Genomic DNA, 27,744 nt, shown 5'->3' with positions numbered 1-27,744 from the left:
TAAATTTCAGGTAATGTGTACCAGGTCTCCTACACTTCAAATTTTAAAAATTTACACAATAGGAAACTTTATCTTTTAAATAAATTGTATGTAAGTAATTACATGTTTACTTTGCATGAACGCTATTGAGCAAAATTTTTTACCTCGAAAATAAAAATGACATTTATAGTGATTGTAAAATTTTGTCTGTTAAAACTATAATTTAAAGTTCTGTTAACTTGCTTTCTATAGACACCAGAGAAGAAACAATCAGAATCATCCAGAGGAAGAAAGAGAAAAGCAGAAAATCAGAATGAAAGTAGTCAGGGTAAGTGAAGCAAAATCTTCCTTCAGAACCGAAGAGGCATTTACAATTAATTATTCTGGTTTTTAATCAATTAATAATTTTTTAAAAATAGTGTGTTTTTGTGATTTCTATAGATACCATGTAATTTCTGCATTAATAATAATTTAGGAATGTACTTTGTGTAAGAAATAATTATATGAAATTGGAATCTTTTTGTATCACCAGTAGTTTATGGTTACTGTTTTTAAGCTTTTGACATTTCCCTTATTTTTTTAATTTGAGAATTAGAAAGAAAAGTGTCATGTCCAAACCTGACAAGCATTGCCTTTATCACGTTTTCTCTCTTTATATGAATTATGGTATTGAAATGGCTTCTCGTTTTTGAATAAGAACTTTATATCTTACTTTGAGACAAGTACCCAAACTTACTCATCCCTTTTATTAAAAAAAAAGAGACTATATAAAAATGATTGAAGTACTTCATTAAAGCGCCATCTTTTTCTTTCCATACCTGTTCTTCATCCTTTCTTTCCTATTTACATTTTGTATTACGAACTGTAAGAAAATTACTTTCATTAGACTACACAACTTCTTATAATGGACAAGGTAGTATTGTCATTTATTTTGGCTTCTCAAAATTAAATACAATAAATTGAGCTCTTAAATCATGTGTAATGATGATTTTATACATATATTACATGTTTTGGAGCCACAAAATCTAGAGCCATGAACCCATGGCTTACTAGTATTTACATGTGGCACTGGCATCAAGAAATATATTTGCATCTTTGTGGAAGGAGGGAGTTGGGTCACTCTAGCACCTTTCTCTAAGTTTGTGATACTTTGTATTTCAATCTGCCCTGAGGTCCTTTTTGATCTTAGTGTAATTTCCCCAAGTTGTGGTTAGTGGGCTTGGATTTATTTAGTTATATTAGTTTTGATAGATATAACTTCAGATTTAAAACTCACTTTTTTTTTTTTTTTTTTTTTTTTTTTTTTTTTTTTGCGGTACGCGGGCCTCTCACTGCCGCGGCCTCTCCCGCTGCGGAGCACAGGCCCCGGACGCGCAGGCCCAGCGGCCACGGCTCACGGGCCCAGCCGCTCCGCGGCACGTGGGATCCTCCCGGACCGGGGCACGAACCCGCGTCCCCTGCATCGGCAGGCGGACTCCCAACCACTGCGCCACCAGGGAAGCCCTAAAACTCACTTTTAAAAGCAGGTCCCAAAATAGCTTGGGACTTCTAGGTTGGTTGATCCAACCTGTGTCTTTAAGAAGCCACATCTTTTTCTTTGTGGTCTGCCATCCACAGAATTGTCTGCTTTTCTCTTATGGTTTTAGGACTGTGGCCAGTTTTAATTGCATTTCCTCATTTCATCTTCCACATTTGTATTTGCTTTAGAGAGAGGCTGGTTTTCTGTGTATTTTTCTTTTTTCCCTGTTTCTTTGATGTAGGCTTCTTTAAGTCCACAGCAAACCTCTCCTGTCATCTTCTTGGCCAGAATAGGGTCATGTATCCATTCCAAAACCAATTGTGTCCAAGAGAGGTATTATTGCCCTTAAAATCAGGCCCATCTCAGGACTTCCCTGGGGGCGCAGTGGTTAAGACTCCATGCTCGCATTGCAGGGGGCCCGGGTTTGATCCCTGATCAAGGAACTAAGTCCCACATGCATGCCGCAGCAAGAGTTTGCATGCCACAGCTAAGGAGTCCGCCTGTTGCAACTAAGACCCGGTGCAACCAAATAAATAAATAAATATTTTTAAAAAATCAGGCCCATCTCTGAAAATGAAAATGGGGTAAAGTTCCATTTAGAAGTACATGTTGTGTGGAGAAGGTGTGATACCTCAACAAAATTTCATTTCTAATCCAAAGGAAGGAAGGAACTAGGAATGGAGGCCAGATAGGAGTCAGCCTCCCCTGAAGTTACATCTGCTCTATAGGGGAGGGAATATTAACAGAATAAAATTTGGATTCAGTCAGGGAAAAAAATTGGGGAAATAGTTTCTGGGTAGGCAACCAAAAAATGTCTCTGTCTTCATTAAAAATAGCACCTCTTCAGAATCTGCAGGAAAGTTGTTACAGGCAGAAGGGAAGTTCTTTGGTATAAAACTTTTATAGTGCTCCCTGACCTCTGAATAAATCTGTACAAAACTAGTGTTCAAAATTTCTAGGTAGTATTTATAGTCCTGATTACTTACTAGTTTTAAAAAAATTTCCCCCTACCTTGTTCCAAGAAGGAATTTGAGGTTGTTGAACTTTTAAATGTATTGTTTGTTTATCTCAGTAATGCCTGGCACATAGTAACCACTCAAGAAATATTTGTTGAATAAGATAAGTGAATGAATGTATATAAGTCAGTATTGAATTGATAAATGTATATGTTTATACTATCCAAAGCTTTTGACTCTATGCTATCATTAGTTTTTCTTTTGTAGCTTGAATCAATTATTCAGTATAATTCTAGTGAAGGATGGATGCCTCCCATCCAAAACGCCATATTTCTTAGCAACTTCTTACTTCAATATTTATAAAACTAATGAAAAGTCCATTTTGTTTCTTTGTTGTATTTTTTTTTTAAGTCCATTTTAGAGCAAAACTTTTAATTAAAGAACTGTGATCTGTAATAATTTGGATCACTATCAATATGGTCATATAAGGACAATATTTAAAATCTAGTTTATTTTTTTAAAAATCCTATTAATTTGGAAATACTTTTTAGAAAATCAAAACATTTTACAATATAGCATTCATATTAAAGCATGTTATTGTCAGTTTGTTATGGTTTGTGTTGACCAAGCTTTTTTATCATTATTTACAGGTATGAATTGGTTTGTCAATTATACAGCTGCCACTTATCTTTTTTTATTAATTGACATGTTTTTATGAAATTATTAGCCATTAAGCAATCTGAATAGCGTAGTTTTAAAAGCAGAGATCTTTTTATATGATTTATTCATTTGATTCTCCCATAATCAGGATTTCTAAAAATTGACATTTATCTATTGAAATATTGTTTGAGTTTTGGAAATCTGAAGTCGGCATCTGACCCTCTGAGGGCTCTTAATATTCTTTTGATGACCATCACTACCCAACTAAAATATATTCTTTTTATTAAATAGATTATTTTTGTGTGTATTAGGGAAATTAAGTTTGGCACATTCTCTTTCTGATATAGTATGTGGTAGATAACCATGACTGACTTTAAATCTATAAAATTTTTTACTTCTGTATTTTAGGAAAAAATATTGGGGGACGTGGCCACAAAATTAGCGACTATTTTGAAGTAAGTATTGAGAAATATCTTCAGATCTTAATATAATTTTGCTATGGGCTGAAATAATTTGTTTGAAGCACAAAGTCAACTTTTGATTATCTACTTAATTACAGCAGAACTTCAGTACTATGTGATGTCCTGACTTCTAGGAATATTAAACTTTACTTTTACTTTGGTATGGCACATCATAATTTTCAAAGTACTTTCTCCTGTATTTGCTTATATCCAGGAGATAGTCAAAGCAGGTGTTATTAGTATTCCTATTTTACAGATGAGGAAACAGAGAGCCAGAGATATAAAGTAGCCTACGTAAAGGCAAATTCTAAATGAAGGAGCAAAGAGTAGCTTTAAGTCTCCCAGCCTCTAGAATTCTTTCTGCTTTCAGTACCACAGCAACAGTTGAGCCCTGTGGATGGAGATTAAATAATGATAAAGATGTGAATCTAAGAGTCCCTGAAAATAATAAACAGTGGTAAATTTAAATTCTTACTTAGTCTGGAATGTTTCCTTTCTTCTACACAGAAACACTTCTGTCTATCAGTTATCATTATAAAATATTAATGTGATTATTAAAACAAACATGATCTACTCAGTTGAAAAATATTTATATTTCCTTGAGAGAGAGCAGAATTTGGTGATTAGGAGAAGGGCTGTGTTTAAAATATATATATATTTTTTATCCTCCATTGTTTTTCTTTCTTGAGTTTACAGTGTCTAAGCTAAAACTGTTGCAGACTATAAGATACACCTAATGCTCTTTAGTTGATTTCAGTCCCTTAGTGTTAATATCATTAAAAATCTTTGCCAAAGGTAGGATCAAATAAACAAATCTCAAGCGTCTTGGATGCCTACTGTGTGCTGAGTGTTACACTAGGCGCTATAGATAATAAATTTAGACAAAGCTCCTAGGTTGCAAGAAGCTGTTTAATGAACACACTAGGAAGTCCCCATCTCTGCTGTTCATACCTATACCCTGAGATGAGGTCATTAGCAGCAAATTGTTTTCTCCTTCCATTCTTGATTCAAAAACATGAGACTTGAGAAAGCTATGGAACAAATTAGGTTGGCTTCTTTTCATATGCAGTTAAGTCATGCACTATAATGCATGTTATGCATGTAAGAAAGGATTGATTTTTATTAGACTTTGTGCTATTTAAAAGAAGGGACTTCATTTGTATAGTTCTTTTATAGTGCTGTGAACATTTGGATACTTAACAGATCTTGGGACTGACAGCTCTGTTTTAAGATAGTTGATTATGTTCACTAACTTCTACATGTAAACATGTTAAAGTTTCTTGGGATTAGGGATCATACTGGTTTAACAAAAATAAGGGAACTGTGCTAAAATTTGAAGGAAAAATAAGACTTGTTCTTTGCTTTGGGGGAATTTGTCTTTAAGTCTGCCACAAAAATAATAATAAGATATATTTAAATTAATTCATAATGCCATATCTAAAATAATATTTGTCTAAACCTGTGTTAATAAATAGTGATGTTTCCTTTTTCCCTCAGTACCAAGGTGGAAATGGCTCAAGTCCAGTAAGAGGCATACCTCCTGCAATCCGTTCTCCTCAGAATTCACATTCACATTCCACTCCTTCCTCATCTGTAAGTTTTTACGTATGTAGTCTTTGTGTCTCAGAGTTTATGTGTACTGAATGAATAACTTTTATAATTTGTCTTTATTGAGACCTTTTTACATATATTAGTGTGTATCTTAAAAAAATCATTCTGTGAGATGACTTGAATTCTTTTTAATGATTTGATGCTATTAGAACTTTATTTCTGAAAATAAGATTCTTAAGTTAAAGATTTCCTGAATTAATTGTAAGATGTGTTCTTCGCTTTGGGGGAATTTGTTCCCCAAAGAAGTAATGTTTCTATAGAATAATGATGGGACCAGGAATTCCCTGGCTGTCCAGTGGTTAGGACTCGGCACTTTCACTGCCAGGGCCCGGGTTCGATCCCTAGTCAGGGATCTTAACAATTAAATTTCTTAACCACTAAAATGGTAGCATAATTAATTCCTTTCTGGGAATCCTGAAATAAAGAGTAGGCAGCCATCAGCCTCGGATAATGTAGTTTGGCATAGGAGAAGGATCTTGGACCTGAAAATTGTCTTATAACTTTTTGGTTTGTTTCTAACATTTTTAAGACCTAGTTCTTTTATATGCATTTTTCTACATATTGGATTTTATTCTACTTTTTTTTTACTTTCATTATGTGAAAGTTCATTGTCTAACCAGAAAAACAATGTTGGCTTTCAGTAATTTAAAGATGAATTTAAAATTTTTAAAAATCAGAGTATCTCTTATTTATTCAAGTACTCTGTTTTTACTTCCAGTGTCCCTTTCTAATTCTGTCTGTAGACATATACTTCTTAATGTCTTATTCATTTTGTACCTTGGGGCACATCGTATTGCCATATACTAAGTAAAGCATAAGACTCAACAATAACTTTGAGTTGTAGTGATAGCATTGGTACATGATGTAATCTGTTGCTTTCAGTGAATGTATTTTAGAACTAGTGACTAGATAAACCATGAAACTTATCAGTAAATTGATATATTACATATGGGCATGTATTAGTGTTACCCACTACTAAAAGAGTTCTGTATTAAGGTCTTTACAGTTTTACTTTTTGAACCATTATAATCTGTTTAATATTTTTGTTTTAAAATAATGTATTTGGCCTTGTTTTAGTTAACAGATTGAAAGTATTAAATTTGCTTTTATGGTACCAGATTGTTAAGTTCCTTCAGGGCAGGGCATATATGGCTGGTTGTCTCTTTTATTGGGCTTTATAAGAGGGAGATACTTAATGCTTATTGAATAAATGGTGATTAAAAAATTTTTAAAGTTCAATAATGTTTTTTTTAAAAATTATTTTTAATTTTTTTAAAATAAATTTATTTATTTACTTTTGGCTGCGTTAGGTCTTTGTTGCTGTGCGTGGGCCTTCTCTAGTTGCTGTGAGCGGGGGCTACTCTTTGTTGTAGTGTGCAGCCTTCTCACTGAGGTGGCTTCTCTTGTTGTGGAGCACGAGCTCTAGGCGCGCGGGCTTCAGTAGCTGTGCTATGTGGACTCAGTAGTTGTGACTCGCAGGCTCAGTAGTTGTGGCGCACAGGCTTAGTTTCTCTGCAGCATGTGGGATCTTCCCAGACCAGGGCTCGAACCTGTGTCCCCTGCATTGGCAGGCGGATGCTTAACCACTGTGCCACCAGGGACATCCCCAATTATGTTTTGAATTATTATCCTGATAAAAACTTAAGAAATGTTTAGTTGTTGCTAAGCAAAAGCCTATTTTTTTTCTTGCTAATGTAAAGTTTTTAATATATTTTTTTTAAGGTTCGACCGAATAGCCCTTCTCCTACTGCATTAGTTTTTGGGGACCACCCTATTGTACAACCAAAGCAGTTATCCTTTAAAATTACTCAGGTAAATGGTAATTAAAATTTCTTTGTATGATTTCTGAGAAACCAGTGACCAACTTTGTATACACAATTAAGATGTCTTCTCTTTGTTTTAGACATAGTCATAAAGTAAAATTCTGTATCAAGAAAGCTAATTACTAAACAAACAAAAAAACAGTTTGTAGGGGGTGAGAAATTGAAACAGCCAATTTACTATCAGCTTGTCCTTTGTTACACACTGGTTAAATATATATTTTAAGCAATTTAAATAAACAGAACAACCATAACATGTCAGTTCTGTTTACTGATTCTTTTGAACTTAACATCCAAGTACATATAATCGATATCTTCATGAAAGTGTTATATTTGTTATAAGTGGACATTAAAGCAGTTTGTTCCATGTGTCTATATTTTTGTATATTCATGTATGCTACACACTTATAAATCATTTGAAAATTAATCATATCTTTTACAGTTATTTAGTTTTATGAATTTTGAGTACTAAGGTTTTCATTTTAATTTCATACATGTGACAGTTTTTGGATGACTGAGATTAAGGATTGAAAAAGTAGATCTTCTTGCTTGCCACCTTAGTTGTGCAGTTTATTGCCGTTATACTTCTTCTTTCTGGTCATGTCCAAACTGTTGTGCGTGCCTCAAAACTTCTTTCTCTGGATGATCTTTAGGCCAGGATTTATAAGTACATTGCTTTCAGTCAGCAAACAGCTTGTGAAAGTTTTTACCATGTTCAAAAGTCAGCTAGAGTTGATAGCACAAAACAGTGGTTATGTTGAATTTTAATGAAGAACATATCAATATTCTAAAAATTTAAATAATTAATCTTAAAAATTTTTTCTTTTTAAGTTTATAGCACTTATGCTTCTGAAGATATTAAAACTTAAAACTGCAGTAAGACTTTTTGTGCTACTCTTTACATACACACACAAACTCCGATATTTTCTTTGCTCTTTAGAATCAGAGTAAAATCTAATTTTATGTTTGCATGCAGTGATATATTTATAATAGAGTAATAAAATAGCTTTCTTTCGTTTAGACTGACCTTACAATGCTGAAGTTAGCAGCATTAGAAAGTAATAAAAACCAGGACCTGGAAAAAAAGGAAGGTCGTATAGATGACTTGCTCAGGGTAAGTAAGAAGTCATGGAGGGGGAAAAATTTGAGTAAATTATTCGGCAGTAGTAAAACTGGTGAGAAAATACTTATATTGTAAAAAAAACTCTATTACTGGAAAAAATAAGCTTTTTCTTTTAATGTAAGTACATAATTGAAAGTATCAACTATTAAATGATAAAAACTATTTTATTAGCTCTTTAAATGTGAATTGAGAAACAGTTGGAGAAATAGAAGTTTATAAAATTTATTTTTACTTGATCAACTATCCTAAGACAGATACCCATTTCATGGTAGTTTTAAAGTTAATTGATTTTCTTATAAACCTGACTGCCATTTGACACTATACTAGAGGAAGTAACTACTGCAATTTTGTGAGATTTTTAATGGAAACTTTATAAAAAGACACATCAAAAAGTATGCCTAATAGGTGAGTAAGGGGTAAAGCAGTGGTTCTCACCCCTAGCTGCTCATTAGAATCACTGGATGGAAAGTGTGGAAGACACTTTATAAAAGTACTGATGCTTAAACTCCACCCTGAGGGTTTCTGATTAAATTGATATGACGTAGGGCTTGGGCATTGGTAGTTTTAACGGCTAATTTAGCTAACACTGAGAACCGTTGGTATAGAAACTCAATGAAACCATCATCCGTGATCATATAATTACTGATAACCTTTGAAACATCTGGTGTGCCTTTCCTGGTCCCATCCCATTCACTCTCTCACATCCCTTTACCATTAACCACTATTCTAAATTTTGTATTTATTTATTTATTATGCCTTTATGTTTCTTTATAGTTATATTACATATATCTTATACATTCTTAACAACATATTATTTCACTTTATTTTTGAACTTTATATAAATTACAAAATTACACTGTTTGTACCATATTGCCCTGCTTGTTTTCAATAAACATTATATGTGGGATTGTCATGTAATAGTTTGTTCATTTCACTGCTATATAGTAAGGCATTATATGAATATATTATAATTTATCTTTTCTGTTCTTGGTGGACATTTTATTTCTACTTTTTGCTAGTATGAACAGTTCTGCTAAGAATATTCTTGTACATATCTCTGTGGCACATGTGGAAGAATTTCTCTATGGTATATGCTTAGGAGAGACATGGCCAGAGTATAGGGCATGCATATCTTTTTTTTTTTTCGGTGTACGGGCCCCTCACTGTTGTGACCTCTCCCGTTGCGGAGCGCAGGCTCAGTGGCCATGGCTCACAGGCCCAGCTGCTCCAGGCATGTGGGATCTTCCCTGACCGGGGCACGAACCCGCGTCCTCTGCATCGGCAGGCGGACTCTCAACCACTGCGCCACCAGGGAAGCCCCAGGCATGCATATCTTAAACTCTGCTTTATAATAGTAAATTTTTCCCAAGTTGTTGAATCAGCTTCCATTCCACAAACAATGAGCAAGAAATAATCTTATTGCTTATTATCTTTGCCAAGGTTCATTATAATCATATTTAATTTGGGGGTTCAATTTAATAGATGTAACAAGGTATTTGTTATTATGCATTCTCTTTATTTCTTGAGCATCTTTAAAAATATTTATTAACTATTTGTATTTCTTCTGTGAGGTAAATGATCATTTTTTTGCTCATTTTTCTTAATGGTTCCTGTTGTTTGTTAAATTGATACAGTTTTTTGTTGGCCATATATGTTGATTTTTCTCCCAATGTGTGAATTATCTTTTTATTTCTTTGTACTGTCTTTTGATGATTAGTTCATTTAAAATTTATATGATTAAATATATCTTTTTATTTATAGTTTGTACCAAATTATTATCAAAGGTATACCAAAATAATTTGTTGTTTTTATCCCTAATATCATAAAGATGTTCTTCTATATTTTTTTTTAAAAGTTTTATAGTCTGCTTTTTCAATACAAGTTGTAAATCTCACTGGGATTTATTTTTGGATATAGTGTGAAGTAAGGTTTTATTTTAATTTCTTTCTTTGTAGAGAACCGGTTGTCCAGACCATGGAATTAAAAGTCCACTTTTTACTTCCAGCCCCATCATGCAATCTCTTTTTCATATACAAGTGGATCTATTTCTGTGTTCTGTGTTAAGTTCCATATTCTATTTGTGTATTCCTATACTGGTACCACAGCATCTTTTTATCATTTAGCAGTTGTCTTTGGCTGTTAGTAACAGAGAACATAAATGACAGTACTTTAAATGAGATACAATATTATTTTTTGAGAGTAGAACAGAAAGGGGGCTCCAAGTCAGAGCATGAGGGTACAGTGTCTCCTGCCCACTGAGTCACCTGCCCAAAACCAAATCCACTTGGGGATGGAGGTGGGCCCTTCCATAGCAGGCCCAGGAGGAAATGGCGCTGGGATAACCCATGGAACACAGTGCCCCTCACTAACACACCCGAGACAGGCTTTCCTTTTCTCTGCATGCTGCTCACCTCTGTGAGGAGAAGGGTGGAGGCGCAGTTTTTCCCTGGCCCCTGGGCTAGTGAGGGAGGCTGGGTGGGGCACTGCTACTGCCACACTGACCATTCATCCCAGATGTGACTGAGGAGGGCCTGGAGCCTGTTCATCTGTCCAGACAGCGATGTCTACACATGTGTGGTTAGGCTGTTATCCCCCTGGACAAAGTGTAAGGGGCCATGGGCCTTTGAATGGAAGGTAGTAGGTTTTGTGGAAATGCCATTTCACTGGCTGTGCTTTATTTCTGGCCAGGCAGAGCCTTGCTATTAAGCAGAGACAACTGAGCTGCTCAGGCCGTAGGTGTCTGGACAGGTTTCCATAAACGGCAGTACTTTAAATGAGACACAACATTATTTTTTGAGAGAAGAGCAGAAGTGGGCAGCCCAGGTGTGATGGCTTCACAGTGTCGTATAGGATCTTGGCTCTTTCAGTTTTTCTGCTCTTTCACCCTTAGTACATGGTCTTCATCTTGAAGATCATATCAAGGTACAAAATATTTATTAGAGTCACAGTTATGATATCTGTGTTTTAAGCAGAAAACAGGAAGAGGAAGGAAATAAAATGCAACAATTCTGTGTGCAACCTTCTTGGGTATTCCACTGAACAACTTCTGCTTACATTTCACTGACCATCGTTAGCTGCAAGGGAAGCTGGGAAATACAGTCTTTTAGCTAGACACATATCAATCCAGAATAAAATGTTGGTTTTCCATTACTATGGAAGAAGGCAAGATTTGGGTGATTATAATTACTCTAGGTTTATATTAAATCTTGATGTGTGGTTGAACAAGTATCATCTCCTTTTTGGCTATTTTTGGCCCTTTACTGTCTTAGAGAAGTGTTTGTCAGTTTTTCAGTTTTCACACACATACACAATTTGTTGGGGTTCTGTTTGAATTGCATCTAATGATAAGGATCTGATGCTAAATTCCATTTATGTTCCTCTGAAAGTATCTTTATTTTACCCTTTTCCTTGGAAAACAATTTTATTAGATACATACTTTTAGGATGGCAGCTGTATTTTCTCCCAGCATTTTTGACGTATTATGCCGTTGTCTCTTGGCTTCCACCGTGATTGGCCTAGACCTATGGTTTTCAAAGAATGATCCCCAGACCAGAAACATCAACATTACTAGAAATAAACTTTTATTTTTGTTTTTTTATTATTAGAAATAATAATAATAAATTATTAGAAATAAAAAATTATTAGAAATAATAATTTATTTTTATTATTAGAAATAAACTTTTAGAGCCCACTCTAGAGCTACTAATTCAGAAACTGGGAATGGGTTCCAGTAATCTGTGTTCCAACAAGTTCTCCAGGTTGTTCCCTGGTGACTGACTGTACTAATCAGACTCATCTTCTGAGTTTAGAGAGAAGACCCTTGCCTGAGCGTATGGCTGCCTACAGAGTTAACAAAATTTGTATTCATATGGCCAAGAAAGATGGTGAGAATAGTTAGCTGTTGGATGGGCATCTGCAGTGTCTTCCACAAGTTTAATGGAAAAAAACTTTTATTAGTTACAATAGATGGAAGAGAACTCACATTCATTTTTAAGTGTTAGATGCTTTGTATTACTATATTTCAGTTATTTTTAATTAAATGAGATAAAATGGTGTTACTCTGTTTTAGAAATAAGAAAACTGAGCTAAGGTTCAGATAACTTGTTTGACTTAGCACAGATTATATATCCTAGAGTGTGGATTTGAACCCAGGCAGTATGGATACAAATTCCATGTACTTTTCCACTACACAATTAAGCAGCATATAACAGTATTATTCCCATGGTAAGTAGATGTTTTAACAAATTTTTTAGTATCATATTCAAATACTTAATCTTATTAATCCCCTTTATGAAATTTGTTCAAAATGTATAAATATTCTTAAATGTCTTATATACACAAATTGTAGACCTTTTTCATCGTCTACTTATGTTGTAGGCTAATTGTGATCTCAGACGGCAGATAGATGAACAACAAAAATTACTTGAAAAATACAAAGAACGATTAAATAAGTGCATATCAATGAGCAAGAAACTACTTATCGAAAAAGTAAGTTAAAAGTTCAATAAATTTTCCCTCTCCTTTCACTAGCCCCTTTTACCTTGTATGCTTTTAAAATTTAAATTAATAAAATTGAACGGTGATTTTTCCTCCTTTTTTCAGAGTACACAAGAAAAACTGTCAAGCAGAGAGAAGAGTATGCAAGACAGATTACGCCTTGGGCATTTCACGACCGTTAGACATGGTGCTTCATTTACTGAACAATGGACAGATGGTTTTGCATTTCAGAATCTTGTAAAGTTAGTCACTCTTACATTTAAAAAAATTTAGTATTCCTTTGGGTTTTCATTACTTTCAAAGATTATAGATTTGGAATTATGTTCTACGTCTACTCCTTACTACTCTTTGAAATCAGAATTTAATACATTTGAAAGGAACATAGAACAGGCATTACAATTTTAGCTTTAGCAGACTTCTTGATTAGTTAGCATTCATCAGTACAGTATGATGTATTATTCTAAATATGACTTTTCCAGAACATAAACTGACCTAGCTTTTTATAGGCTAGTTGGGAGAGAAATTTTTTAAAGTTTGAACTTTCATTGGAAGATTTATATCTATATATCTTGGGATTTTTCTGCTTAGTTCTCCCCCCACCCCCACCCCCATTCCCCAGTCCTTACTTCAGCACTTGCCTGCTCTCTATTCCTATGGAAAAGACGTGAACATTTTCTCTGCAGCCTCAGACATAGTAACTCATAAGTCAGTTGAACTGAGCAGCCTCAGACATAGTAACTCATAAGTCAGTTGAACTGAGCATGTGGCTTTAGCACTTCTGAGGTAAACTTTAAAATGGAGAAATCGTTGTTGCCATGTTTTCTTGAGTTCAGGTGGTGGTAGCTAAGGGTAGGTTGACTGTATATGTGTTGAGCCGGGATCTATGCTCCTCCTTTTGTTTTTTGTGGGTTTTTTTAGCTGGAAAACTTAAAAACCTTTAAAGCAAGAGTGGTGCCAGCATCTAAATCAGCTTTCCCAGAGTCAGTCCAGTTAAATGGAAAATGGAGGCAAAGCTTTATTTCACATAGTATCACTTAAATTTCAAACACTGGTTCCCAGGACTTAAGCACAGAATGGTCTTCTCTCTGTCTCAGTTGATTTATGCAGCTTCTGTTCAACACAGCTGTGCTGGGTGTGAGGTATACTATAATGAAGGACAGTGTCTTTATGATGGTAGGAAGTTTGAGTTTTAATTCTGTGGATAATAGGGAGCTCTTACAGTTTTATGTGTGGTGTGTGGGGTCAGATTTGAGTTTTAGAAAGGTACCTGGTGGTGATGTGGGAATAATATTGGAAAGAACATAGATTGTTGACAGTTCAGTTGGAGAAGCATCCAAATGAAAGGTGATAAGGCTTGAGCTAAAATATTAACAGTAGAAATGGAGAGTAGGAAATACAGTTGAGATAGAACTTATAATTTTCGAGTATTTTTCTGAGCTACTAAACCCAGATCTACAGTTGTCCTGGTAATGAATAAAAGAGAAGTTTATATAATATAACCTTAAATATGAACTAAAAATATGAATTTAAAATATAAACTCTGCTGTTTGTTAAAATTTCTCCATTGAGCTGTCAAAAAAAGTAAAATTGGAGCTTCTGGGTTGGTGAACATGTAGAGATTTGGGGAGGGTATCAGGCTCAGAGAGAGCATGGAAACTCCATGTCTCCTCTCCATACCTTGCCCTATGCATCTCTTCCATCTGGCTATTTCTGAGTTGTATCCTTTTATAATAAAGCAGTAATCTAGTTTTTAAAAAATTAACTTGCATTTCTTATTATTGATAAGCATTTACTGATGGCCTACTGTATGTTGTTACATATATATATTTTATATCAAGCAGTTGATATTTATCAGTGTATATCAAGCTATATATCTGTGATATAACCCAAAGTAGTTGGAGGATGAGAAGAGAAATAAAAATTAGTAATATATTAATAATTTCTAAAATGTAGGTCATTACTGAATAATCAGGGATTAGATATATATCCATTCCAGTAATTCTTTTCATTCATTATTTCAGTAGGTTATTGCTGTTTATTTTCATTAATAACATCTTGATTTTACCTGAAGCTAGCTTTAAAATTAATTTTTAAATAAATTGAAATTATTTATAACCACTTCAAGGAGAAAACTGGATTAAAGTCTTATTCTAACTTTGCTATTCTTGAGATTTTTCTCCACCATTTTACTCTTTTACCTAGGTGATTCTTGATTCTTTCCCTCCTACCATGTTCTGCTACTACCTGGCTAGAACCATAGGACAAGGAAATGCATGTAAAACCAATTCTTCGTCAGTAGAGTAGAAGTTCTCTAGTTCTGGTTTGAATAGGGGCGGGGGAGCAAGGAATTGAAATATTTGACTTGTTTTAAATCTGAGTATCCCCACCATGTAGAGTCTTAAATTTTTTCCTAGTGTGGTGAGGTGACCTAAGAAGGAACATAATTATATTAGAACAAGCTTAAGGTGTTGTATGATGGGATGGTTTTAAGTTGGAAGCAGTAATATTTTTACTTATATTAATTGCCCATTTTTCAAAGCCATGTAAATTTTTCATGCTGTTTTCTCTTTAAAGTGTCAAAATTCTTTCTTTCTTCCTAAATTTCTGAGGTCAATTTTTGTTCCATTTCAAAATATCACCTGCCTATTCCCAAAATTTGACAGTGATAACATTTAGAAAATAACACTCTATTAAACTCACATTTGTCTTTTCTAAGTTTTTCTTTAAACAGTAAGTAATGAGATGCATGTATAAAACCTACTCTTTAACTCTGTTCTTTTTTTTTTTAATAGCTCATTTATTTTATTCAACAAATATTTATTGAATGCCTAGCATGTCCCAGTCACTGTGCTGGGCACTAAGGGTATAAAATAGTTGTGCTGTCTGTTCTCATGGAGTGATTTAGTCTAACCAGACACATTCTGATCAAGTGTTTGTAGGAGTATTTGTTTGAAAGGAGGAGGGTGGGGAGCTACAAGGTACTATGAAATTATATGTGGCAACACATCTTTTTCTAGTTCAGGGGGTTTAGGGAAGACCTTATTCAGAAATGAATGTTTCAAATGAGACGTGGACAATGAGAAGGTGTTGGTTCACAAGGGTGGGACCATAAGGTTACAAATTTATATTATATGATTTTTCATGTTTAACTAATGTATTTTCATGTTTTAACTGTGAAAAGTAATGGAAGGTTAATTTTCTTTTATGTTTATTTTTATGCAGGCAACAAGAATGGGTGAATCAGCAAAGGGAAGATATTGAAAGGCAAAGGAAACTTCTAGCCAAACGCAAACCTCCCACAGCTAATAATTCTCAGGCACCCTCTACCAATTCTGAACCAAAACAAAGGAAAAACAAAGCAGTCAATGGAGCAGAAAATGATCCCTTTGTTAGACCAAATTTACCACAACTGTAAGCCTGCATTTTTAATTTTCCTTTTTTTAAATTGTTGCCAGTGAGCATGAATGTTAGTAATGGATGTTATTTTTAAGTAAGTAGTAAAAATCATTATGGCCAGGAAGGAAGGCAGTATTGAAAAAATTTACTTCTAAAATAATAATAAGCCCCCAAATCTGAATTCTACCTAAGTGGAGATTTACTAATCCTCTTTTAAAATGAAGACTTAGATAGCTAAGAAGAGGCTGGAATCCACTTTTTCTTCCATGTCTGAATGATGGAGTCCGTTATCAGTTTTGATTATTCCAATTCAACATTCCTATTAGTGTTCCTTTTTCTGAGAGAATGTTAAGTAATCTAAACCTATGAAAGCAGCACATTCAGAGGTTATAGGTATTATTTTTCCCCTTTCTGCTTCTCTTTGTTTTCTAGATTTTCTGCTTTAATGATAAATTACTTTTTATAATTCAAAAGTCAAAAACATTTTAAAAAATTGTTATGTGCTTATCATAGGAAATTCAGAAAATATGAAAGAACATAATGAAACAGTACAGACCTTGATCCCGTCCCACAGAGAACACCATTGTTAGAATTTCAGTGTATAGATGCAACCTAATTTATATAATTTTTCTGTTCTATAAGACGTCATATAAGTTCATGTGAGTAGAAAACACATACACACACCCTCCGTTTTATATTTGTTTCTCCTTTGTTGAGAAATAATGTTTCATCTATGCTTTGAAGCCCATTCCCTGCTACATCAGGGACCTCTTCTATTGATACCTCCTTTATTTTACATCTTCAGCCTTTTGCTCTCTACTGGTTCCTTCCTTTTAGAAAACAAAACAAAACAAAAAAATTCTCCCTCAGTTTAAATCTCTCCAGTCTCCATATTCTGTCATCTTTATAACTAGGTTTCCTGAAAGACTTGCCTGTGCTTGCAGTCTCTTCTGCCTCATTTTCCAAATCTCTCCTTTCTTAACTGAAATTGTTCTTTTAAAGATTATCTCCTTGATGCTAAATACCATAGACACTTGAGTCTTTAACTTGGCAGCATTGGATATTGTTGACTGTTTCCCGAAAGGCTCTTTCTTGCCTTAGTTTTTGAAATAACCTGTCCTCCTAATTTTCATTTTAACTTATCTGGCTACATCTTCTCAGTTTCTTCTTCGGACATCATTTACCTTACCAATTTGTAAAATGTAGGATTTTAAGAATCTGTCCTAGGCCATCTTACTTCTTACTCTATGTATTCTCCTTGAGTATTAGCTACTCCTAGGGTTTCAGTTAGCATGTATATCCTGCTGACATCCAAACTTTTGTCTCCAGCCCACTTTTCTCTCTTGAGTATCATCAGATGTTTGTATCTCAATCTTGAATGTCATATCCTTGCTTGATTGATATTGATACTTAAATGCCTCACAAGAGCCTTTAATGCAGCCTGTTCAGAACTGTATTTACTAAACACACAAAATAAAAACTGTGTTTATTTTTATCTTTCTCATTTCAGTCCCCCCGACACCCCCTTTTTCTCTCTCTCTCTCTTCTCTCTCCACACAGACACCCCCCCCCCCACACACACACACATGCGCACACACGCACACCCCTTGCCACCTCCCGTGTTTTTTCAATTAGTACATGGTACCACCATCCTCGCAGTTCCACATGCCAGAATTCTGGTTGTCACTCATAGCTTTTTGATCAAGATTCCATTTATCTTTCTTAAACCATTTTCATTTTATTTTCCATTAACACGTGATGATAATCTTATATTTTGAAGTCTAAAATGTACGTCCTTCTTTAAGCCTTTCCTAATTTTTGGAGGGGTTGTTGTAAGTTGGAATTAAATCCTTTGGCTCTTGATATTAAAAAATGACAACAAACGATTTACTTTTCATAAATTTTTTTTTTTACTTTTCATAAATTAGTAAATTTGTTGCTTTAAAAAGGGTAGATGGGGGGCTTCCCTGGTGGCACAGTGGTTGAGAGTCTGCCTGCCGATGCAGGGGACACGGGTTCGTGCCCTGGTCTGGGAAGATCCCACCTGCTGCGGAGCGGCTAGGCCCGTGAGCCACGGCCGCTGAGCCTCTGTGTCCGGAGCCTGTGCTCCGCAATGGGAGAGGCCACAACAGTGAGAGGCCCGTGTACCGCAAAAATAAATAAATAAATAAATAAAGGGTAGATGGGTAGATGAGTGATTGATTATACAGGAGAAAGTGTGTGTTAGCTTAAGTCCACCCCTGTAGACACCCAATCTTCTAGGGCTCAAATGCGTCCCCTGCCGCCTCTTACTTGGGTTCTCTCTCCCCACCCCTACCCACCCCGTCACCTTTCAGCTTTGGTCTAGGCCTTGAATCCATTTTCAACTTGTAGTCAGAATCATTTTTTCCAAAATAAAAATATGGTCCTTTCTTTTTCTTCCTTGCAAACCTAACATAGCTCTCCATGAGTGATATCATCCAAAAAGCACTTCTGACTTGGCAGCTTCTGACCTCTCTAGCCTCATCTTTTGGCATTGACCAGTGCCTCCCACTCACCACCTAGTTTGTTTGTTTTGGGTTTTTTTACAACAGGTTTTTATTAGCTATCTATTTTAGACATATTAGTGGATATATGTACACCACCAAGTTTTAAACTCGAACCCATTGTCTTAATTTCTGCTCATCTTTAAAATCCTATACTAGGTATTTCCTCCTCTTGAGAGCTTTTCCTTGATCCTTGAAGTATAGGAGTTAATTATCACTTTGAGGTATTGCCATAGTGCCCTCTGTGTATTCAGTCACAGCATCATCATTCACTCAGTCAATGACACTAGAAACATCTTAGATGTTTGCCTTTTCCTTGTTCTCTGTGTCTATTTCCATAACATTTTTGTATCTGTCTTCATTACCACTATCTTACTATAGAACCGCATCTCTCTCTCTTTTTTTTTTAACTTAAATTACTGTTTCTTACATATCTCATCATGTCATTTTCATGTTTAACCTCCTTCACTGGCCTTCAAGATAAAATTCACTCTCATGAAAACCCTTTATAGGCCTTCTTTTTTCTCTCATTCTCCAACGTCTGCCCTATGCATCCTATATTAAACTCTTTCAGGTCTCTATCCAAATGGACTATGCTTTCTTGTTTCTGTGGTTTTGTACATCTTGTTCCTTGCCTTTCTTTACCTGTCTCACTTTCTATTTATCATTAAAGTCTTGCCTCCAGTGCCAATTCCAATAGGAAATCCTCTTTGACCTTTTTTTCTTCCCAGTTTCTTTCCCATTTCCCATCAAGTTAGGTGCCTTTTGTACATGCCTGTCGATATTGTAACATTTATCTCACTATTTTATCTCTATACTCCCAGTAACTAGTTCAGTTCCTGGCATATGGAAAGTGGTCAGTAAATACTAAATTACAGTACATAAGCATTTGATTGAATTTCATTTTGTCCTTCTCAGAAGGCCATTTTTTCTAGTTTGCCACAGGTGTTTTGCTTCGAAACTTGTCTTCTAGGGTGCTAACAGCCCTAACTGTAGTTTATTAGTTGTAGACTTGTCTCATTGCCATCCCATTTTATTGCATATGTTGACTTAGAACTTACACTGCTGTATGTTCCTGGAGTGGCAAATGAAGTAATACTACATGGCAATTAGATTGCATTCTTATACAAATATAGATTTAAATAGGGAAAAAAGCCACAGAAGCACTTTGATTCATATATATTAATTTGATTTTAGCAGCCATACTTTGCAACAGTCTTCTGAAAACTTCTTTTGAATCCCTGTTTGTGCTGAACATCTAGCATAGTTATTAGAATAGAGATCATGAATTTTTCATTATTTTTCTGTCAAGAAATTAATATAGAGAATAAAGTCACTATTATGTAGTGGTTAGCATTTTAAGCTCTGTAGTCAGACAGATATGGAATCCAGCCCTGACTCTTCCAGGTTGTTTTTTTGGTAAGCTGTTTTACTTCTTAGAGCCTCCATTTCCTTGTGAAAGTACCTACATCATAATGTTGAAAGGATGATATGAGGTGATGCTTATAAAGTACTTGCATGGTTACTGGCTCTTAACTAATTTTTAACTACCAGCAAGATTCAGTCAAGTTTTTTAGGTAGTAATTTCTCATTTTAGTCACAAAGACTTACTATTCAGAGTAAATAGTTTGCATAGCTAGTATTAGCTATGGATAATGTCTAAATGATCCTTGCTTTAATTGTATATTATTAATACATGTTAATCAAGATTTTGACTTAATGTTAAATGTTTTAAATTGTTTTTATTTTATCTGTATATTTTGTGTTTCACGGAGATGATTGCAAAGTAAACAATAATATTTTACCTTCTTTTTTATATGAGTGAAATTTTAGAGGTCACTCTTTTCTCATTTAAAGCTTAAATTTTAACTCAAGATTATATTTTATATAGCATGAAGTTGTTATTTGATTGATTGCTTGTTTCTGGTAATTAACATAACTGACTTTTTTTTAAGTAGTAAGATGTATTTTTAGAGCAGTTTTAGTTTACAATGAAATTGAGCAGGAAGTATGGTTTCCATATACCTGCTGTCCCCACACGTGTACAACCTCTTCCCCGATCAACATATCCTGCACCAGAGTGGTACATGTGTTACCATTGATGACCCTACATTGACACAGCATTGACACCTAAAGTGTAGTGTACATTGGGATTCACTCTTGGTGTTGTATATTCTCTGGGTTTTTACAAATGTGTAATTGATTTTTAAAAAATCCTGTCTGAAAAAATCTTTCATTGATGCATTTAATCCATTTTAATTTCTTGTATTTACTTATTTATTAGGGCTTAAATCTCATCTTTCTTCTCATGCTTTCTATTTATCCTGCCTAGTCTCTGTCCTTTTTTCCTTTTTTCTTACCTTTTCTTGGATTGCTTAGTTTTTATTTATTTGATTCTTTTTCTGTATTAGAAGTATGTTGTTTGTATACATACATATATACACACACACACCCCTACCTAAAGACATTGCCTTGTATAGTCAGTGTTCATCTAAACTTTACCTATGTATTTATCACTGTTTTGTTTTTCATTTATCCTACATCTCTGATTTTACCTCGAGTAAGATCTTTTTGCCTAAGAATACCATTTAGAAATTTCCTTTTAGTGTGGGTCTTTTGGTAGTGATGTCTTTCAGTTTTTGTTGGTCTGAAAATAACTATTTTCCCTTCATTCTTGAAATATTTTTACTGGTTTTATTTATTTATTTATTTAAAAAAATTCATTTATTTTGGCTGCACCAGGTCTTAGTTGGGGCATGCGAGATCTTTAGTTGCAGCATGGGAACTCTTAGTTGCGACATGTGGACTCTTAATCATGGCATGCAGACTCTCAGCTGTGGCATGCGAACTCTATAGTTGCGGCATGCATGCAGGATCTAGTTCCCTGACCAGGGATTGAACCCAGGCCTCCTACGTTGGGAGTGCGGAGTCTTACCCACTGTACCACCAGGGAAGTCCCTTTACTGGTTTTAGAATTTTAGGTTGGTAGTTATTTGAAGATATTATTTTACTGTCTTCTGACTTAAATTATTACTATTGACAAGTCAGCTGACTCTGTAGAAAGACAATCTTGGATGGAGCAAAAGCAATGTTTAGAGATCAGATAAGTGAGAATATTTTAAAACAGATGAGCAAGATCAGTCTATAGATTCATGAAGGCCAGAGAATTCCAAGTAGGATGAATAAAAAGAAATACTCACCCAGACACATGATAATGAAATTTCAGAAAATCAAGGCAAAGAGAAATTCTCAAAAGCAGCCAAAGGGGAAAAAAATATATTAGAAATAAAAGTTAAGAAAAAAAACATTCTAGGCAAATACCAACTGAAAGAAAGCCGTATTATATCAGACACAGTAAGTAAAATTTAAAGCAAAAAAAATTACAGGAAATAAGATGATTGTTTCATAACTATAAAAGTTTAAAATCACTAGGAACATACAATAATTCTAAATTTGTGTGCATAATAACATACCCTCAAGACAGATAAAAAATTGACAGTACTTTTAGGAGCTGTGGACAGATCCACAAATTATAATGGGATATTTCAACACACACATGTCTTAGTAATAGAACAAGTAGATAAAAGTAAAACAATATAAAACAGAACATATAGTGTGGGTATAGAAAAATTCAGTGGGATCGACAGACTTGACCTAATGAGCATGTAACCTCCTAACATATGCAGAATGTATGTTCTTTTTAAACGTGGACTTTTATAAAAATTGACCATGTTGGGTCATAAAGCAGGCCTCATCGAATTTCAAAGGACTGAAAGAGTTTATGTAAGACTGACATTGTTTCTTCCTTAAATGTTCAGTAGAACTCATGGGTGAAACTTAAAGGATTGGAATTATATGGAATATGTTCTCTGACCACGGTGGAATTAAACTAGAAATCAGAAACAAAAAAGATAGTGCAAAAGTCTCAATGGAAGTGAGAAGATATTTTTAGATGAATGACAGTGAAAGTGCTACATAGCAAAAATTTGTGAGTTAATTCTGAAACAATATCTAGAGGGAAATTTATAGCCTTATATACGCATATAGGAAAAGAAGAAAAACTAAAACTTTATAAACTGAACATCTATTTCAGTAAGTCAGAAGATGAGCAGAATTAACCACAGAAGGAGGAGAAGAAAGAAAAGAGCAGAAATTTTGATACAGGAAACAAACATACAATATAGAGAATCAACCAATCCAAAAAAGGTGTGTGGGGGGTTTTTGTGGGTGAGGGGGACTAATAAAATTGGAAACAAGAAAGAGAGAAAAGACAACCATTATCAGGAATGAAAAAAGGAATGTTGCTACAGAGTTTGCAGGTATTTAAAGGAAAACAAAATATTGTAAATGACTTAAAGTGAAAATTTTTGTGCAATGGATAAATTTCTAGAAAGATACAACTTAACAAAATTGACACTAGAAGAAACAAAATCAAATAGTTCTGTAACTGTTAAAGAAATCTAACCTGTAATTAAAATGTTTGATCATAGAAAACTCCAGGTACAGAGGACTTCATCTATGAATTCTACCACCATTTAAGGAAAAAATAGTGCTAATCTTTTAAAAACTTTTGAAGAGCAGCTAAGGCAGAAACACTTCCAACTTATTTTATGTAGGCCAGCGCAGTCTTCTCAAAATTCAAGAAAGACTGTACAAGGAAGGAGGGTTATAGTCTAATATCGCTTATAAAAGTAAATGCAGGACTTCCCTGGTGGTGCAGTGGTTAAGAGTCCACCTGCCAGTGCAGGGGACATGGATTAGATCCCTGGTCCGGGAAGATCCCACATGTTGTGGAGCAACTAAGCCCGTGCACCACAACTACTGAGCCTCTGCTCTAGAGGCCGTGAGCCACAACTACTGAGCCCACATGCCACAACTGCTGAAGCCCGTGTGCCTAGAGCCTGTGCTCCGCAACAAGAGAAGCCACCACAGTGAGGAGCCCATGCACCACAACGGAGAGTAGCCCCCGCTTGTTGCAACTAGAGAAAGCCTGCGTGCAGCAGCGAAGACCCAATGCAGCCAAAAATAAATAAATTTTAAAATAAATAAATTTCTTTAAAAAGTAAATGCAAAAATATTAAAATATTAGCAACCCAACAGATAATATATTAAAATGATAATTTATCAAGACCAAGTTTGATTTATTTCAGGTATGCTAGGTTGGTTTAATGTAAGAAAAATCAGTGTAATTTTCTACATAAAGAAAAAGATTATATGAACATCTTAATAGATGCCAAAATATATAAAATTCAGCATTAATCTGTCTTTAAACTCTTAGCAAACAGTAGAAGATAACTTCTTTAATCTACAGTGTACATTGGTTTTTCTTTTTGCTTGCACGTCTACATGCTGTGCTTCTGGGTCACCATGCCCCTGTGTGCCCTCTTTCTTCCTCCTGGCTTCTTTCTGCTGCTCCTGTTTAACCAGGCTCAGATGTTACCTCTTCTGTGCCTTCTCCCAGCTTCCTTCATATAAAACATTTTTTTCTTTACACTGTGTACTCATAGCTGTATTATCCAAAATGGTCACCTTATTTTAAGGTCAGCTAATTAGCAATATTAATCCCATTTAATTCTTGGCCTTTAAACATACTCACAAGTCCCGAGGATTAGGATGTGGCATTTTTGGAAAGTCATTATTCTACCTACACAATCTGCCCTCTGACCCAAGATGCACATCTTTCCCACATGCAAAATCCATTTATCCTATCTGCAAAGTCTCAACCTCATTACAGCCTTAATTCTACATCTAAAAATCTTATCAATCTCATTAATTTAAACATTCTAAATCTCATTATCTAAATCAGTTATGAGTGAGACTCTGTGTATAATCCATGCTGAGAACAATTCCTTTTAATCTGTGAACCTCAAGAAACAAGTTATCTCTTCCCAAAATACAGTGTTGGGGACAGGCATAGGTTAAGAGTTAGAGACATTTTCTGTTCAAACAGAAAAATATTAAAGGTGTCACTGATTCCAAGCAGTTTTGAAATCCATTCAGGCAAACTCTGGTTTCAAGGTCTGGTAATAATTTTTCTGTAGCGTGTGGCTCTGCAAGTTTCTGTCCTCTGAGTGTTTTTCATGAAGATTTCCTTTTCATGAAGGTTAGCATGTATTTGTTGCAGAGTAGCTTTTTCAACCAGTTTCTTGTTTGTAGAGTTTTGAGTGTTTGATAGCCTTTCATTTTGTACTCTCTGTCCCTTAAAATCCAAGCTGGTAGTGTTTCTGCTGGTATAAAGTTATCAAGAATCTTGTGGATCTTTCATGTATGACATAAGGATTCACTCCATTAGACAAGAGGATCCTCCATGATTCTTTTCTAGATAATTTCATCACTATTTTTGGCTTCTGCAGAGAAGGCTAAGAGGATCTATGAGTCACCCACTTCATCTTTTTAAAGACTGTTTATGTGATGAATACTCTGACTTCTCTGGAGTATTAGCAAAAGGTTGTCCAGCTACATCCTCCTTTTTAAGAGCAGCTTTGACCATGAATCTCAATTTTGGTGTATTTTGTACTCTGAATAAGATGAGAATGTCTTAAAACATTAAATCCTGGGGGGTTTTTTGGTTGAACATTTCTTCCCTTTGATTTACCTCTCTCTTCTTACATTTTAATATAAACTGTGAGAAGAAACCAGTCCACACCTTCAACACTCTATTTGGAAATTTCCTAAGTTCATTTCTTACATGTTTGGCTTTCTGCATAACTATAGGATCCAGTTTTCAGAACATGTTTCTCATTTCCTTCTGAGTTCTCACCAGTGGCACCTCTACTATCTACTGACGGTCCATTCATGACAATTTAGGTGTTCTCTAAGGCTGTTTGTGTTTTCCGTACTATGCTCCTCGTGGAATTCCTTGCATCCTCACTTAGCAGAGTTGTTAACATTTGTATTTCTGCTAATAGTCTGTTCAGGGCAGTCTAAGGTTGTTTTAAAATCATGCTCCTCAAAATTCTCCTAGCCTCTTGCCCACTGCCCAATTCCAAAGCCACTTCCACATTTTTAGGTGTTTATTATCGGAACATCCCATTTCCAGGTACCAAGATCTGTAGTAGTTTCCTCCTGCTGCTGTAACAAATTACCACAAATTCAGTGAATTCAAACGACACAAATTTATTATCTTACAGTTTTGGAGATCACAAATCCAAAATGGGTCTCCCTGGGCTAAAGTCAGGATGTTGTCAGGGCTGTGTTACTCTAGAAGAGAACCCATTTCCAGCTTCTAGAGGCCCTGCCCATATTGCTTGGTTCGTGATCCCCTTCCATCTGCAAGCCAGCAATAGCAAGTTGTCTTTCTCATGTAATGTCACTGATTCTGAGATGTCTGCCCTTCTCTCTGCATTTAAGACCTCTTGTAATTACATCCCCAAAGGGTAATCCAGAATAAATCCCTATTTCATTTATTTATTTAAGATTTTTTTGATGTGGACCATTTTTAAAGTCTTTATTGAATTTGTTACAATGTTGCTTCTGTTTTTATGTTTTGGCTTTTTGGCCACGAGGCATGTGGGATCTTAGCTCTCCGACCAGGGATTGAACCCACACCCCCTGCATTGGAAGGTGAAGTCTTAACCACTGGACCACCAGGGAAGTCCCTAAATTCCTACTTTAAAGTCAGCCAATTAGCAACTTTAATTCCATCTGCTACTTTAATTCTCCTTTGTTGTGTAACTTAGCGTACTCACATGTTCAAGGATTAGGATGTGGACATCTTTATGGGGCCATTACTCTACACACCACACTGGCACTTGGTGTAAGTCGTTAGTTCTCAATTCAGTTTTTATTCTGTTGTGAACATTGGGCTCTTCAGAGGCAGACTAGTTTCATCCTTCCCACACACCCCCGTTTCTTTTTCCCAGTGATACTTAAAAAAAAAAAAAAATTTGAGGTGAAATTTGCATAAGATACAAGTAGCCACTTAAAAGCATATACAGGGACTTCCCTGGTGGCGCAGTGGTTAAGAATCTGCCTGCCAATGCAGGGGTCACGGGTTCAAGCCCTAGTCTGGGAAGATCCCACATGCTGCAGAGCCGCTAAGCCCGTGCACTCTAGAGCCTGCGTGCCACAACTACTGAACCTGTGTGCCACAACTACTGAACTCCACGTGTCCTAGAGCCTGTGCTCTGCAACAAGAGAAGCCACCGCAACGAGAAGCCCACGCACCGCAATGAAGAGTAACCCTTGCTCACTGCAACTAGAGAAAGCCTGCACACAGCAACAAAGACCCAACACAGCCCCCAAATAAATAAATAAATTTATTTGTTTTAAAAAAAGCATATACAGTTCAATCGCATTTAGTGCGTTCACAACGTTATGCAACCACAACCTCCCTTTAGTTTCAAAACATTTTATTCACCCAGAACACCTAATGCGCATTAATTAATCAGCCCCCATGCCTCCCTCCCTACATCCTCCTACTAACAAATAATCTTCTTTCTCTATGTTTGTTTTCTCTATGTCTGTTTGCCTCTTCTGGATACTTCATTTAAAAGAATCATACAGTATGTGTCTATCCTTATGGCAGTGCCACACTCTTCTGATGAATATAACTTTGTCTTAATTTTTGAAATAGGAAGTGTTAAGTCCTCTAACTTTTTCTTTTTCAATATTGTTTTGTCTGAGGACCCTTGCATTTCCATATGAATTTAAGAATCAGCTTTCCCATTTTAGTAAAATGGGTGACGTGTATTTTGACCAGGATTACATTGGGTCTGTGGATCACTTTGGGGAGGATTGCCCTCTTAACAATAGTAAGTCTTCTAATCCATGAACACAGAAGTCCTTTCATTTAGTTAGTATGCTTTCATTTCTTTAGCAATATTTTGTAGTTTTTAGTGAGCAAGTCACTTCCTGAGTTAAATTTATTCCTACGTATTTTATTCTTTTCGATTCTATTATAAATTGAATTGTATTCTTAATATCTTTTTTAGATTGTTCAATTGCTGGTGTATACAAACACATCTGATTTTTTAAAAAATAATTTTATTTATTTATTTATTGGGCTGTGTTGGGTCTTCATTGCTGCGTGCGGGCTTTCTCTAGTTGCAGCGAGCGGAGGCTACTCTCTGTTTCAGTGCACAGGCTTCTCATTGTGGTGGCTTCTTTTGTTGCGGAGTACGGGCTCTAGGCATGCGGGCCTCAGTAGTTGTGGCACGCAGGCTCAGTAGTTGTGGCGCATGGGCTTAGTTGCTCTG

General features: G+C 35.3%; 1 protein-coding gene across 1 annotated transcript in view; it reads left to right on the top strand.

Annotated features, from left to right (window-relative positions):
* TLK1 (tousled like kinase 1) overlaps positions 1 to 27,744 on the top strand; it is a 152,473-nt gene that overhangs the window by 90,611 nt on the left and 34,118 nt on the right. The window contains exons 4-11 of the mRNA XM_059053516.2: positions 232 to 307; positions 3,523 to 3,569; positions 5,073 to 5,168; positions 6,909 to 6,998; positions 8,028 to 8,120; positions 12,507 to 12,617; positions 12,732 to 12,868; positions 15,849 to 16,037. Of these exons, the coding sequence (XP_058909499.1) occupies positions 232 to 307; positions 3,523 to 3,569; positions 5,073 to 5,168; positions 6,909 to 6,998; positions 8,028 to 8,120; positions 12,507 to 12,617; positions 12,732 to 12,868; positions 15,849 to 16,037 (839 nt within the window). The remainder of the gene's footprint in view (positions 1 to 231; positions 308 to 3,522; positions 3,570 to 5,072; positions 5,169 to 6,908; positions 6,999 to 8,027; positions 8,121 to 12,506; positions 12,618 to 12,731; positions 12,869 to 15,848; positions 16,038 to 27,744) is intronic.

This window comes from Kogia breviceps, chromosome 2 (assembly GCF_026419965.1).
Source record: "Kogia breviceps isolate mKogBre1 chromosome 2, mKogBre1 haplotype 1, whole genome shotgun sequence".
In the NCBI taxonomy this organism is placed as follows: domain Eukaryota; kingdom Metazoa; phylum Chordata; class Mammalia; order Artiodactyla; family Physeteridae; genus Kogia; species Kogia breviceps.
Note: the sequence above shows the minus strand (reverse complement) of the source record. Positions and strands in the feature narration are given on the sequence as shown.